The sequence below is a fragment of the Podarcis pityusensis genome (assembly GCF_964106645.2).
Source record: "Podarcis pityusensis genome assembly, chromosome: 14".
Classification (NCBI taxonomy): domain Eukaryota; kingdom Metazoa; phylum Chordata; class Lepidosauria; order Squamata; family Lacertidae; genus Podarcis; species Podarcis pityusensis.
This window is the reverse complement of record NC_138039.1, coordinates 357,600-372,734: the sequence shown is the minus strand read 5'-3', so window position 1 is coordinate 372,734 and position 15,135 is coordinate 357,600. Positions and strand designations below refer to the sequence as shown.

The following is a 15,135-nucleotide window of genomic DNA, read 5'->3' as shown; positions in this document are numbered from 1 at the left end:
TGGGTTTCTCCAGCCACTCTGGGCAGCTTCCAGCAAGTGAAAGCATCAACTGATGCTTTTTTGGTCAGAGCTTTTGGAAAGGTGGGTCTGACAGGGGCCCCATCGCCCTAATAAGGCTGAGGGAAGGAAGATCATACATAGGATTAAAACTTGTGTTCCAGGAGATGGGAGTGCATGCATTCCCCAAAGTTGCATTAAGTTTGGCACCCCAAAGTTATATTATGTTGTTCACCTGTCTGTAGAGGATAACATTATTTTTCTGGAGGCTCTGCAAAGAGCTCTTTTTGAGCTTTTGTATCTTTGTGGGTGGAGGAGAACAAGCAGAAGCTGATCGCCTCCTGTGCTGTTTGGTCCAGGTGGGTGAATTTTGGATATTTTGGGAAATATCTAACATCAGGCTGCCCAGACTGGTGTTTGGGCCTGTCAGGGACATCGGGGTGAATGTTCCCCAATGGGGCCACGGTGCACATGTCAGGTTCATCCACCCCAGGAGCACACAGTGGGGGGAGGAGTTTCCTCAGGCCTTGCTGCAGGATCACAGCATGCAGCTGCCAGCTGGCGCAGGAGATGGGAGAGTTGGGATCCTCTTTGGCTTCGGTTGATTTGGTTGAATGATTCTGATTGCACATTCTATAGTTGTTATATTTTAATCAATGTAACCTGGAATCCATCTTTCTTGTCTCGAGTCTTCTTGGGTATGTTGGCAATTTTTATAAATATAGTTTATATTGGTGGCAGGGGGCGTGAGAGATGTACTACTCAAGCACACCACTTTGGTTTCTCTTAAGCTTGCTGTGATTTATTTATTTGGCCAAGCCTTTGGTAGGTAAGTAATTATCATGATCACCATCATCTTTAAAATTTGTATACCACGTTTCATTCGTAGCTCTCAGGGCAGTTCACAACATAAAAATGCAAGATAAGAAACACAGAATACACAATAAAACCAAGAACAAAAACAAGCCCATAAGGCCTTTCTCCCCACCCCCTCCCATGACACACTATTTTATTGTATTGTATTTACAAGTTACATGTTTCAGTGGTTAATGCTCAGACTGTTGACGTGAGCAAAGGCTGTGGGTGTGGTAGCATGTGTGGGCATAGGGGCATCCATTGGGAACCTTGTTGAGGAAACCCCAACTATTTAATGTAGATTAAATGGAATGAAGAGAGGCAAGTGTCAGGGATGAGAGGCTCAGAGAGTCAGTTTTTGATGGGAAGAGACTCTCCCTTTTCTTTTCACTTGAGCTAATTCAAACTAAATATGGAAACCAGCAAAGCCCATTGCTATCTCAGTTCAGCAAGGGAGCACCACAACTGGAAAGAGTTTTCACTTGCACAGTTAGTATCCCTTTGAGGATTATACACTGTATGTTAAAGGGATAAAGGTTTATTTCATACATGAAAACATATGAAAAAAAGGGGGGGGGAGGAAGACCCAGGTAATTACTAACTGGTGAGCTTGACATCAATGCCAGGGAAGGTCCTAGAACAGGTAATTCAGCAGTCGGTCTGTGAGCATTTAGAAAAGGAAGATTGGAAGAAATTTAAAGACTATTTACAGAAATATTGTAAAATTAATGAATGTTAGAATGATGTTGGATAGAAATTAAGTGGTTTTTAGCTGCAATACTATAAGGGAATATGAAAAATGGATTACTAACAGGTAAAAATTTAATGTTACAATATTTTAAGATTAAAGATTAGGATAAACAAAGAGGGGAAGGATTTGCTGAACCAACAAACCGAACTGGAATACAAAAAAGGGAGGCGTGAGGAGGTCCGGGAAACAAGCTAATGAAAAATAAGTAATGGAAAGATTGAGTTGTTTTTAACTATTTTTATTTTGTATTTTTCTTTTTTCTATTTTTATTTTGTAATATCTTGAAAATCTTAATAAATATCTTATTAAAAAAAATAGAAAAGGATGCTGTGATTCCTAAGACCCAGCATGGGTTTCTCAAAAATAAGTCATGGCAGGCCAATCTCATTTCTTTATTTGAAGGAATTAGAAACTTGGTGAATAAGGGAAATGCTGTGGAGATAGTGCATCTTGATTTCAGTAAGGCTCTTGACGAAGTCCCCCGTGATATTCTCGTGAGGAAGCTGGTAAATTGTGGGTTGGATGAGGTAACTGTAGGTGACTTTGTAGCTGGTTGACTGACTGAACCCAAACCCAACTCATTAATGGCTCCTCGTCATCCTAGAAAAAAGTGATAAGTGGGTTGCCACAGGTTTCTGTCCTGGGCTCGTTGTTGATCAACGCCTTTATAAATGACTTGGATGAAGGAATTGAAGGGATGCTCGTCACATTTGCAGATGACACCAAACTGGGAGGGGTAGCTAATGCCGCAGAGGACAGAATGAGAATTCAAAATAACCTGAACAGATTGGAGAACTCAGCACAAGCTAACAAGATGAATTTCAGCATTGACAAATGCCAGGTTCTGCATTTAGGCAGGAAGAATCAGATGCACAAATATAGGATGGGGAACACCTGGCTTACTAGCAGTACATGTGAAAAGGATCTAGGGGTCTTGGTGGACCACAAGCTTCACATGAAGCAGCAAAAATTTATAAGCTTAAATTCTTTACTTTTCTCTCCTTGTCAAATGTTCCTTGTTGTTCAGCTCAGGTCTTAAGATAATGATGTAGCATTTGGGGAAAAAAATGCAACCCAGCAATCCAGCACTGGAGCATAAGATGGAGAAGATCTCCACAGCCACCATGTATTTCCCTTTGGTGCTCAGGTATGTTGGAATAAAGGACAACCAAACACTGCAAAACACCAACATGCTGAAAGTGATGAACTTGGCTTCATTGAAACTGTCAGGCAACTTCCTGGCAAAGAAAGCCACTGTGAAACTGGCAATGCCCAGGAAGCCCATGTATCCCAAGACGCAGTAAAACATAGAGGCTGATCCCTCATTACATTGCATGATGATTTCCTCTTTGAGTGAGTTCATGTCCTCATCTGGGAACGGAGGAGAAGTAATCAGCCAAACCATGCAAATGTTTGCTTGAATAAATAAACCAGAAAGGACAATGGAATTGGCCAGTCCTTTCCCCACCCATTGTCTCATTCTGGATCCTGGTTTTGTGGCCATGAATGCCAGAACCACCGTGATGGTTTTTGCCAAAACAGAGGAAAGGGACAGAGAGAAGATCATGCCAAAAGCCGTTTGTCGGAGAAGGCAGGTTGCCTTTCCAGGCTGTCCAATGAAGAGGAAGGAGCAGAGGAAGCAAAGCAGGAGGGAAATGAGGAGAACGTAGGTGAGAGTCTGGTTGTTGGCTTTGACTATCGGCGTGTCCCTGTGCTTCATGAAAATCCCAAGTACTGAGGTTGTAATCAAAGAGAAAGAAACAACCAAGATGGCCAGAGTGATTCCTAGAGGTTCTTTATAGGAGAGGTAGCTGGACACCTTGGGAATGCACTGATTTTGGTCATTATTTGGGTACTCCTCTTCCGGACATTTGACACAGGCAGCCATGTCTGAAGAGAAGAAAGCGCTATTAAAACATTTCAAGACTTAACTGAATTTGAACACGGTAAAATGGTCACATGTAGGACTGAGACTAAATTATTCAGATCTGAATACATCCATGAATGTTCCAGACCAGATTTGACAAGACATTGCCTAAGATTCTCCCCATCTGATGTGGGAAGAATAAAATTGCCATAAGCAGAAATAGAAGCAGTAACACAAAAAGGAGGAAGTTTTCTTGTTGTTTCTATTCAAAAGCTACTTCTTCCCCAGCAGGGGATGGTCCTGCAAAATTTATATTAATAGTTGCTCCCAGACTTTGAAGGTTCCTTCCTAGAGAAGTTAGAATGGCTCCCTCCTAGTCCCTCTGCCGGGGGGTGAACACTTTTCTATTCTTACAAGCCTTTGGGAAATGACAGGGGTTTTTTTGTTTTTGTTTTTTTAACAAATTGCTTTTAATAGTGCTGTGCTGTTTTGTTTTTATTATCTGTATTTTAATAGAATTACAGTTCAATTATTTGCAATGATTTTTTAAAATATGTTTTTAGCTCTTTGCATTTTATCTGTCTTGTTTTCATTTGTGTAAACTGCCTTTAGTCCCAATCTGGGGGGTGGGGGAGGATATTAATAATAAATAATTAAAATAATAAAAAGAAAAACAGCAAAGAGCCTGTTTGCTCCTCCAAATGGCTAAAATTTAAATATATAAATATAATTACCTCATGAATTTTTGAAGAATTTGAAGGGTTCCCTTCTGTATTTCTGATGTTCTGATTCCAAAGGTTGTGGATGAAACTAAAATATGCATTTGTCTCATGTGACTTTGGCCTGATCCATGAAGACGGCATGGTCACTCCTCCTGCTCAGTCCATTACTCTAAGGAATTTTTGTAATGCCTACCCATATAGATTAGCAGTTACAATTCTGATTTCATAGCCCTATCTATTGGAGTGCTTGGGAGAATTAAGAATTCCCCATTGTAGAAAAGGAACATCTCAGAGGCAGTTTAGCTGTGTCACCAACAACAGTTTGCAGAAACTGGCAGCTAAAGGCATCTAACTCCCCATGCTGCATAAAAAGCTTTGTTTTCTCATTCTGCACACCAGAGTGTTTTAAAAACAGACGCCAAAAAAGGCTAGATTATTTTTTTCTGCCCATTTCCCCAGTTACTATACATTATTCTCTTACCCATCTGGTGAGAGATCAACCCTTCAGGACATGGAGCACAATCATAGCAACAAAATTTCTCCCCTTCCTTCTTTTTCCTGCTGTAGCCAGGATAGCAGTAGTCATTGCACACAGAAAGGGGCACCACCTGTCCAAAAACATAAAACTGAGATCAACATCATTTGCCAACACACCTGGAAGAAGACTCAAGAGACTCCATCATGGTGGAAATGTCTATATTAGATATAAGGGATGGCAATCCGATAAGCAAGTTATTTAAGTATAGGCAGGTGTTTTGAAGTACTATCTAGGAGTGAAGCACCTTCCAGCCCTAGGCATGTAACAGACACATTCTGCCACACAAGAATCATCTCCCTTCTTGCTAAGCGAGTCTTACATCTGTGAACCCTACATACACACACAGCCCCCACTATTCAGCATTCACAATTCAGGACTAGGGAGTAGTCCCAAGGGACCCCCAAAGGCTGCGGAAGGTGACTCTAGAGTAGCCCTAGACAAATATTGCCTCAGGGTGCCTATCGATTAAGAAGAAAAAGAGTTTGGATTTGATATCCCGCCTTTCACTCCCCTTCAGGAGTCTCAAAGCGGCTAACATTCTCCTTTCCCTTCCTCCCCACAACAAACACTCTGTGAGGTGAGTGGGGCTGAGAGACTTCAGAGAAGTGTGACTGGCCCAAGGTCACCCAGCAGCTGCAGGTGGAGGAGCGGAGACGCGAACCCGGTTCCCCAGATTACGAGACTACTGCTCTTAACCACTACACCACACTGGCTCTCACTTTAAATTTAGATTAAGCACTTAAATTCCCTACCTGAATGTCAAAACAAAAAAGTAAATACACAAAAAGCCAATCAAAGACCCTTACAGTGTAGAGCAGGCAAAAGGGAGGGATCCCAATGGCCGATGGCAGCATCTCTTGACAATTCCCACTCTGCCCCCATAAAGGGAGACCAGTAAGAAAAACCCACCCTGGAGAGAGAGGTTGGATGGGCACTGGAAATGATCAGGAGAAGATCGAGAGGATAAAGCTGCCCACCAAGATCTCCAGACACACACACAACCTCTGGGGAGAGACCAGCTCAGTTCATGAAATAGCAGGTATTTTGAGCAGCCTCAGTTCAGGAGTGGTCTCCTAAGCATTGCTATTGGCCATAAAAGAAAATACTCAATTTTTGGAGAGGTCAGGACTGCTTAGATGAATTTGTTGCATTATTTACTGAGACTTGTTCTGGGAATGTGATCTATGTTGCATGAGGCTGTCTTATAGTCTGGTCTTTTGATCAGCCAGAACTCACCAGAACTCAGTTCTGGCACTCCCCAGGTGGGCCCCATTGCCCCTCAAAGAGAAGAGGGTGAGTTCAGGGTGAGTTCCAGTGTCTCTTTTTCTAGGAAAACAGCACTGGTTGTAGTACCTACTCGCTACCCACAGCTGGTTTACCAAGAAGGAAAGAAACTGTAGTTTAAAAACGCAATGCTACTCAGAATAATTCAGCACCTGAAGGCAATAAGAAACCTAGATGCTAAAAATGGAATGATTACCGGTTATTTCATACATTCCAGCATCTGCAGCTTCATCTCACCTGGTTAAAACTTCTATGCCACTCGATTTGCTCATCATTAATTGTTAACTCTTTGCCTGAAGGATCCCGAGGAGCCAATCTTCCAACTTTTACTCTAACGAAAGAGCCGTTGGGGAAAGTGACCCAGTTTGTAACATCAAAATCTGCAATCAGTTCTCCATTTTCATCAAAAGCTACACTCTCGCCAACGCTGTTGTTGAACAAGATGCTCCCTATATAGTTATGCAGCTTGAGTGAATGAGAAAATGAAAGACAATGGGAATAAAAGGTTAAAAGCTCTGCAATGAAATGGGCACATGTCTAGCTTCCCTAACTCTGGATTGTTCTTGACCAAGGTTGTATCTGGAGCCATCTTCTGAGGCTTCTTCTCTCACCCCGACCCCCTCCACACCCACTGGAACAGTAAGGAACGGAGTATGGAAACCCCCTTCCCATGTTCCATGGCTTATCATGAGTTTGTACTATATTACCAAAGTCATAGTGAGTAACCACAATGTAGGGCTAGGAAGAAGCAGTGATTCAACCAAAGAACTGTGAAACTGATGCAGTAATTTGAGGAGAAATGGCCCTGTGAAGTTGTCTTAAAAATAAATGAAATAAAGCACCATTGAGGTGTTGTTGTTGTTGTTGTTTTTGCAAGACATTATCTGAAAAAAAATTAAGAAATGAAATCCCAACATAAAACAATGCCTTCATATTACATCAGATTTAGCAACAGAGTTATATTTGATGGCACACTGTGACTTGATATTAACAGGTATATTGTTTCTTAGTACTGCCATTCTAAGGAGACATATTTTAACTGTCCTGTCCATTTAGTCCAGTGTCCTGCTTCTCACAATGGTATCTGGGTGCATCACAAAACCCCTGAGCATGTTTTGAGGTCAATAAACTTTTTCTGTTTTTTGTCTCTGCACCCTCAGGATATTCAGAAATCCCAAAATGTTTGGTGCCACTCTGTGAGGGACCCAGAAGACCATGCTTTGCTCACAGATATGTATTCCCCACCCATCTCCACTGCCTGTATCCACTCCTCTTGGATTTTCAGAGGAGAAGATATAGAAGCTGCCAGGCTCTGGAACAAAGACATGCAAAGCTACCCAGAGTCAAGCCACAAGGAACTTCAGTCTACAACAGTCCAGGATTTATATTTTGCCATCCTGATGGCAAAATACAGGGTGTTTCTAAAGTCCTTGTGCAACTTTAAATGTTAATAGAGTGGCAAGGTGTGCCACCTTGCTGAAAGAAGGTGCTACTACAATGTTGGTTGCTTAGTTTCAACAATTATTTCTTTAGAAATATAATATCCCAATGTTCTTCCAAAAATGGCTTTTTCAGCAGCTTACCAAAAGACAGCTGTGGTCTTTAGGCTTACAGTGTAAAAGAGATATGATGCAAAAGGAAAGTAGATTTGGAAGGAGGAAATAAGAAAACTCAGATTCAAGTTAAAGTTTTCCTAATGATTAGGCAAGATCAAGAAAGTTTAAGGATATACTCAAATATATTTTATGGCATGCTTGAAAGTTTTGAAAAATAGACTTTTGCTTTCAATGTGCAATTACCTGCCATGGCTGCAAACTTTGAAATGGCAGCCTCCCTCCTTCCACTAAATGACTAGGCTTGGGACTGGATTCACATAGGACATGCAAAGCATGTGCCACAGCATAAGCAGCATTGTAGACATTGTAGCTGTGGCCAGTCATGCCCATTTCAAAAAGAGTACTAGGAAGACTCTCCAACTTCTCCTGGCCAGTGCAGGCTTTCTTTCCCTCCACATTCCCACCAGATTTTTTTAATGAGCAGCTGAATGACTGCTCCCAGAAATTCTGAATGAAACCATCTCCTTTTGCCCAAGAAGGTTCAATGATCTCAAGAAGACTTTGGAATCCAAGTGGCTCCCTTGAGCAAACCGTGATGGATAGGGCACCATGGAAGGTTTCCATTTCCCAAAGCTTTTGAAGGGAGAAGGCACAGAAATCCCATTGGGATGTAACAATCCAGACTTTACCCACGGGTGGCAATGATTTTATTACTGCAAAAAAGAAAAACATTCTCAAAACACCCATGGCTGGAGGTTCTCCATATACAAAACATGCACTGACTTTTCTGTCTTGAAGAACTGAGTATTTTCCCAGTTGTGCAAATATAATGTTCATCAGCTCTTCCATAAATGTCCTCTTTGCTGTCCGCAGTATGAAGGCATAGCAGATGCCATTCTGATCAAGCAATGGAACCACTGTGTGCAAAAACCTGTCCCCATTGTCATCATCCACAGCAAAGAGCCCAATCCATGTCCATCTGAAATGGTGAAGGAGCCTGACTACCCCAATGTACTGGTGGGCTTCCTTTGGGACCATCTGATATAAGGAAGAAAACAATGTTTTGTCATCCTGCACTGGGGTAAATGATCCATATGTGAGCTGAAAGGAAGGAGGGTGTGTTGTATGGATTAAAAGAATGCAAAAATATGAGCCATTGTTGGAAAATGCCCATAAATCAATGAATATGTCTCACCTGTGGGATCTTGTAGGTGGCAAAAATGCTAGCCATGTTGGCAGAGGTTTCAGTAGCAAGTCCGCCAATGACAGCTATCAGTTTACTCTGAGTATCACACTTGTAGTTGGGAACAAACCTGTGTTGTGTGGAAAGGAGGCTCAGGCTGGCTTTGTATGTCGTCCTTGCCACATAGTAGCTGTTGAGGATGTGGAAGCCCAAAGAGATGTTGGGTAGGATTTGGGGATTCTCATTGATCTCTTTGACAGCAAGCAGCAAAGCCAGGATGTGCTGGTAGTTCTTAGGAACAGACCTGGAATGAGAGTTACTGTCTGTTTCATGAGGCAAAGGAAAGGCCATTTCTTGCTTTCATCGTTACACCTCTGACTACGCTCATGGTTGAGCTGGAACTTTAAAAAGTCTGAAAATGCTGGGATATAGAATACAGTTATTGCAGGATATAATCTATTAGCAGGTCCTTTTAGATGAAATATATAAGGAAGATTTCTTAAAACATTTTTTCCTCTGTATGAAAAGATTCTGAGTAAAGAACCATTTCATGCTACATTATGGGGAAATAATAGAGCTATACCAGGGGAACCTAAGCTGCATCATGGTGCCAGGATCTAGCCCAGCATACTGTGGGATGTTGTCTGAAAGGCAAAGGCATATCTTGATTACAGCATCACACCACCAACTACTTTCATGATTGAGCTGAAGTTTAAAACATTATGAAGACATGAAGATAAGGGTTAGATAGGGAAAGGATTAACGAAATATGGAAATAAGTGTCTGAAAATGGTTGTAGCTCCATGGTAGAGAATATGCTCTGCAACGTAGAATTTGCTTTCCATATCAGGCCAGCGTTTCTGCCGCCATTCTGTGTGACTGGACCTGCACTCAGTCAGGGAACATTGCTGGGGTGAAAACTACAAAATACTAGCTGAGAGTAGCTGAGACTCCTGCCTTGCAGGGAGGTTGGACTAGATGACCATTGGGTCCCTTCCAGCTGTAAGATTCTATGATTCTCATATATTACAGTATTGTACAATATAATCTTATGAAATGAATCATTTCTTTTTTAAAAAACACCCATATGGACTGATGTGAATGGAAGAGACAGCTGAAGCTAAAGGCAAGAGTCAACTAATGGTTGACTGGTGTCTCAAAGACTCACTAAGGTCACGATTCACTGTTGTCTTGTTCTAGAGATATCTCAGAAGCTCCATTCACATCCATCAGCCTTGGGCACGAAATATTCTCATAAGAGGCAGGCAGAATAATTGTTCGGCACTCGTAACTGCTGGAATACAGCTTTCCTCACACTGAAAAGTGAATCTTACTAATGAAGCATCAAACCACATTATAGTCTAAGGTAACAGAAGACATGGGGGAAATAAAGGGTTCCTTACACAGGTTCACCAATGGACATCTGCGTGGGCACTTCTGTGAACGAGGGACTGTCTTGAAAGAGGAAGACCTGAGAAACAATCTCTCCAATGACAAAATCACCCGGCTGATAATATTTGTGAGGTATAGGCAGAGGATCGTCATATATGCTGCAATTAATAGAATGCACCTTGCCCACGCTATAAGGGAGCATGACAAGAAGCAGCACGATTGCTGCTGTGATCCTGGAGAGCAAATGTGTCCTCAGGACGGAGACGACCACAGTTTGCATTCTCCCCTTGATGCATTCTCTGGAAGCATGAGTTTCGTTGCAGGCTTTCATGAATGGCGGAGGACTCAGCATGTACAGATTGAAAGCCTGGTCTCCACACCGAGACCCTTTCAAATGGGCAAAAATGTTCCAATCCCTGCCTTGTAAAATATGGAAGTTGCAGAAGAATGATCCGTATGAAAAGTATTACAAAACACTAGTCCAAAATAACATGGGGGGCACTAAGGTGTATGTGCCTAGATTGGAGATGCGTTATCTCCAAACTGGATGGTTAGCTGCAAAAAAAGAAGGAATGGGGCACATGATTACTCACTGCGCAGTCTTTTTGTTTTAGATCATAGCAGAATCAGCTGGCCAGAGCACACCCTAACATATAAGGAAGAAATGATTGGGCAAAAGACCGAGCACTTTGTAACCCCAGCACCATTTATGAACAACATGCGGAGTTTATAGTATTTCCACATGCTGTTATTGTTGATCTTGTTAGTGGACTCTGGAAATCTATTGAGATTCAGGAAGGAAAGCAGTAATCTTGTCAGTGATTTGTGAGATAATCGCATCCCCAGTGGATTGGTAACTTTTGAGGTGTCACAATAACACGACAAAACAGTTTATATGCCCATTAACAAAAAACCACAACCCTACAAGTGTTGTTTTCTCCTTTGAAGAGGACGTGGCATGGCCTGGTAGATGCAGCCTACCTCTGGCCAAGGAGAGAGTGGAATCAGTCACAGGCAAAATCATGTGTATTTCATATACAAATATAGTCCTGGTGAGACATGACTTGGTTACATCAGGACTGATCTGTTGCAATACAGGCTGTGTGGGCTGCCAGTTAATTATGTTTGGAAAGTCAACTGGTATAATAATATTACAGAGGCTAGAATGTTGAATAGAACCAGAAACTGAAGTTGGGTGACTCAGTCTTTGCAACAGTTTCCCGAACTTCTGATCTTAAGTGGTTTAGAATCACTTAAATTGTGGCCAGTCTTCAAGCAGACTGATACATCAATGTGAGCTTCCTCAATCTAGTATGGTGAAACCAGCATTAAAATGGATAATCTCCTTGTACTCCACATTCACTACTATCCTTTGGGAGGCTAGATTGCAATACATAGAGCATGCCCCAATTTCCAGGTGGCCATACAAAATAATTATAAAATAATATGCCAGTGGAAAGTTAGTCTAGAATTGTGCCCTTGATATGTGAATTTATCTGTGGATTATCCCCCATCCAGTGGGCGACGAGCATAAAACAGCCTATATGGAGTTTGAAATGTTATAAACCAAAACTTCATTTTACCACTTTGGCCTGCTAACCCTGTCATGGTCTGTTATAATTTATTTCCCTCTGAATTATTTTTATGAATTATTACAAATCAAACCAAATTAATTTAATTTAATACAATTTCTTAAGATCAGGTTTCCCACTCCTGTTCCAAACGTATGATCATCAGTGTGGAGGCAGTGTGGTGTAGTGGTTAAGAGCAGTAGTCTTGTAATCTGGGGAACTGGGTTCGCGTCTCCGCTCCTCCACCTGCAGCTGCTGGGTGACCTTGGGCCAGTCACACTTCTCTGAAGTCTCTCAGCCCCACTCACCTCAAAGAGTGTTTGTTGTGGGGCAGGAAGGGAAAGGAGAATGTTAGCTGCTTTGAGACTCCTTAAAGGGAGTGAAAGGCGGGATATCAAATCCAAACTCTTCTTCTTCTTCTTCCTCACATTGCTGCATCAGTTCTTACTTAGAGTCCAGTTGACACCCTTCACTTGCTATTAAGCCATTCTTCCAGCTGGCCGCTTTTTTCAACCTACAAACAGCATCTCTGTTACATCTTATAAAAAAGCAATCCCTTTGACTTATGTCTAGTCCTTCATATACATTGTGGTTCCAGGCCTTGTGTGCAGGGAGAGTTAATGACTATCTTCCACTGTTCAATTATTTGCAGAGTTTATATGGATGGTATAATGTTTACCGATCAGCGTACGAGCTGCAGCCATAAATAACTCACAGAATGCATATGCAAATGCCATTAAAATTCTGCTCTGGAGTTCTTCCTCAGCACACAGTTACAAACAAACTCTTTTCTCAAATTCAGCCTCTTTGCCACATCTGGTTGGCAGCAGTTCATCCCCCCCCCCCCCCGCATTCAACAGCAGTCCAGGAATAATTTTAAATAAAGTCCGTTCAGCTTTGGTCGAGGGGGCGGGGCATAGCAAAACCTTGTTAAATTCCTTGCTGAGCATAAATCAAAGGCCTCCCCCCTCTTTTCCACAGTAACCAACAGAATAACATAGCAGCGGCTACACACGTCCTTTTCCTTATCCAGGGGAAGACAGGAAAAAAGGAGACCATTTGAAAAGCATAAGAAAGCAGCAAGCACCTTGTCCTCCTCTTCCTTTCCCGGCTGTTGTGAGGATACTCAGGCTTCAAAGAAAACATTCAGATACCTCAAAGAGCCAAGCCCAGTCCTTTCGGCCGCTGACTGATTGCAGCCCATTCACATCTGTCGGTCCCGGAGCGCCTCTTGCTTAATGCCAATTGCCTGAATTATGCAGGAACCAACCACAAATCATGTCGGAGATGGAGGGACACGCTCCCAGGTCGCACCCACTCTGCCTTTTAGGTTGGAAGACATGGGCTTGAGCGGCACAGCGGGATGCAGTGAGTTCCCCAGGCCCCACTGGGGAACATTGCCAGGATTTTTGCCTCATAAATCCTGGCTTTCCCCTGCCTGAACCTCCTCGCTGCTCACCATTGAGTTCGTGACATGGCCGGAAACCCATGGTCGGTTTCTCCACACCACTCTTTCTTCTAGGAAGATTAACAGGGCAGCGCATGTGAACCACTTTTCTCTACCTTCACATTATTTAATGCTCCTTAAATTAGGGCTTGCCATGCGTCCGGAATTGATGTCCAGGGGGGATAAAAAATGACCTTTTTTTTTTTTTTGTAACTTTCAGGTTTGTCTCAAAAAAGCTCAACAAGATGGTAGTGGAGACAGACTGTCAAGTGGTGCATCCCCAGCAGTGACCAGAGGAGGAACAGCTGCTGGTAGGAGCGCAAAGAGAAGAATGCTGTGGTTTTTACTTTTTGAAATTCATCCTCACAGTGGCCACACACTATTTTTTTTATTAGTTTTTCAAATTTATAACAAGTAAATCCACAAACATGAAAAGAAAACATTAAAAAACAAACGAACGAACATTCATCCTAACTGAAAGAATTCCACTTTTGTTAACATTGCTGGGTGACTTCCTTGAATCCCCCTGGCTGAATTTCCATATAAATCATTGTAGTAGTTTTCCAAATCTATTTTCACATAAAATTTACTTGGTTGATTAACATCTTTCTTTCTTTTCATTTGAACAACATAGTATTCTACAACATGACATGTTTAAATCCTAGGCCTATCTGATACTCGCAAGTAATTCAATTTAAGTTATCTTAACATATTTAGCTAAATATTCTTTGAATTTCTTCCATTCCTCTTGGTAGTTCTCCTCCTTCTGGTCGCGGACTCTTCCGGTCAGGTCGGCTAGCTCCCAAAAATCCATCATCTTTATCTGCCATTCCTCCACTGTTGGTACTTCTTGTAATTTCCAATTTTTGGCCAACAAAATTCTAGCTGTAGTTGTGGCATACAAAAACAATCTGACATCTTTCATGGGCAATTCCAAACCTGTTAGTCCAAGTAGAAAGGCTTCTGGTTTCTTAATAAATGTGTATTTCAACATTTTTTCCAATTCATTATAAATCTTTTCCCAGAAGTCTTTCACCTTGGGACAGGTCCACCAGATATGGTAAAAGGTTCCTTCTTTTTCTTTACATTTCCAACATAGGTTATCACTCTTGTGGTAGATCTTTGCTAATTTTACAGGGGTTAAGTACCATCTATACATCATTTTCATAACATTTTCCTGACCCCTTGCCTCCACAGCCTTTCCCAGTCTTCAAACATTACGTTATGTTCAACATCTCTTGCCCAATCGATCATCACAGATTTAACTTGTTCAACCTTTGTATGCCAACACAACAATAAATTATACATTTTAGATAAATTTTTAACATTGGTATCTAACAACTCTGTTTCCAGTTTGGTTTTTTTCCAGTGCAAACCAGTTTTTCCTATCTAACTTATACAATTCATAGATCTGGTGATAATGTAACCAATTTATTTTATCTGTGATTTGATCAAATGGTCTTATTTTAAATCCTTCTTTATCTTCCAACAATAAGTCTGAATATCTCAGCCATTTAATCTCCATATTTAACTTTTTCTGGGCCTTTGCCTCCATTGGTGAAACCCACCTGGGTGTCTTCCTTTCTAAGAGATCTTTATATTTTATCCAAACATTATATACAGATTTTCTAATTACATGATTTTTGAAACCATTATGGGCCTTTATCATGTCATACCATAGATAAGCATGCCAGCCAAATACATTGTCAAATCCCTCCAAGAACATCAGCATTATCTATTTGCATCCATTCCTTAACCCAACCAAGGGCTGCGGCTTCAAAATATATCTTCAAATCTGGCAGGGAAAATCCCCCTCTTTTTTTGAATCAGTTAATAATTTATATTTAATTCTGGGATTTCCCCCCTGCCAAATAAATCTAGATAAGGCTTTCTGCCATTCTCTAAAACATTTCACATTATCAATGATTGGGAGGGCTTGAAACAAAAACAGCATCTTTGGCAATACATTCAT

At 41.5% G+C, this 15,135-nt stretch overlaps 1 protein-coding gene across 2 annotated transcripts; it reads right to left on the bottom strand.

The window, feature by feature from the left end:
* Window positions 1–1,974: 1,974 nt before the first annotated feature.
* On the bottom strand, window positions 1,975–10,545 carry LOC308463250 (vomeronasal type-2 receptor 26-like). 2 transcript variants are annotated; one of them, XM_080981448.1, is made up of 5 exons: window positions 10,157–10,545; window positions 8,766–9,057; window positions 6,252–6,479; window positions 4,674–4,800; window positions 1,975–3,493 (listed from the first exon to the last, which is right to left on the bottom strand). In XM_080981448.1, exons 1-5 carry the CDS (start codon window positions 10,495–10,497, stop codon window positions 2,592–2,594), a joined length of 1,890 nt encoding a protein of 629 aa, XP_080837574.1. In that variant the 5' UTR covers window positions 10,498–10,545; the 3' UTR covers window positions 1,975–2,591. The 2 variants fall into 2 exon arrangements, with proteins under 2 accessions (XP_080837574.1, XP_080837573.1); XM_080981447.1 differs by lacking the exon at window positions 10,157–10,545 and having other exon boundaries at window positions 7,814–8,852.
* Between the last annotated feature and the right edge of the window lie 4,590 nt (window positions 10,546–15,135).

Excerpts from the sequence above, each read along its gene's own strand:
- LOC308463250 (XM_080981447.1), bottom strand. The coding sequence starts at position 8,608 with ATGGTCCCAAAGGAAGCCCACCAGTACATTGGGGTAGTCAGGCTCCTT. Across the intron at positions 6,480-7,813 it reads AAAGTTTGCAGCCATGGCAG|CTGCATAACTATATAGGGAG; the intron begins GTAATTGCACAT and ends CATTCACTCAAG. Across the intron at positions 3,494-4,673 it reads GTTGATCTCTCACCAGATGG|ACATGGCTGCCTGTGTCAAA; the intron begins GTAAGAGAATAA and ends TCTTCTCTTCAG.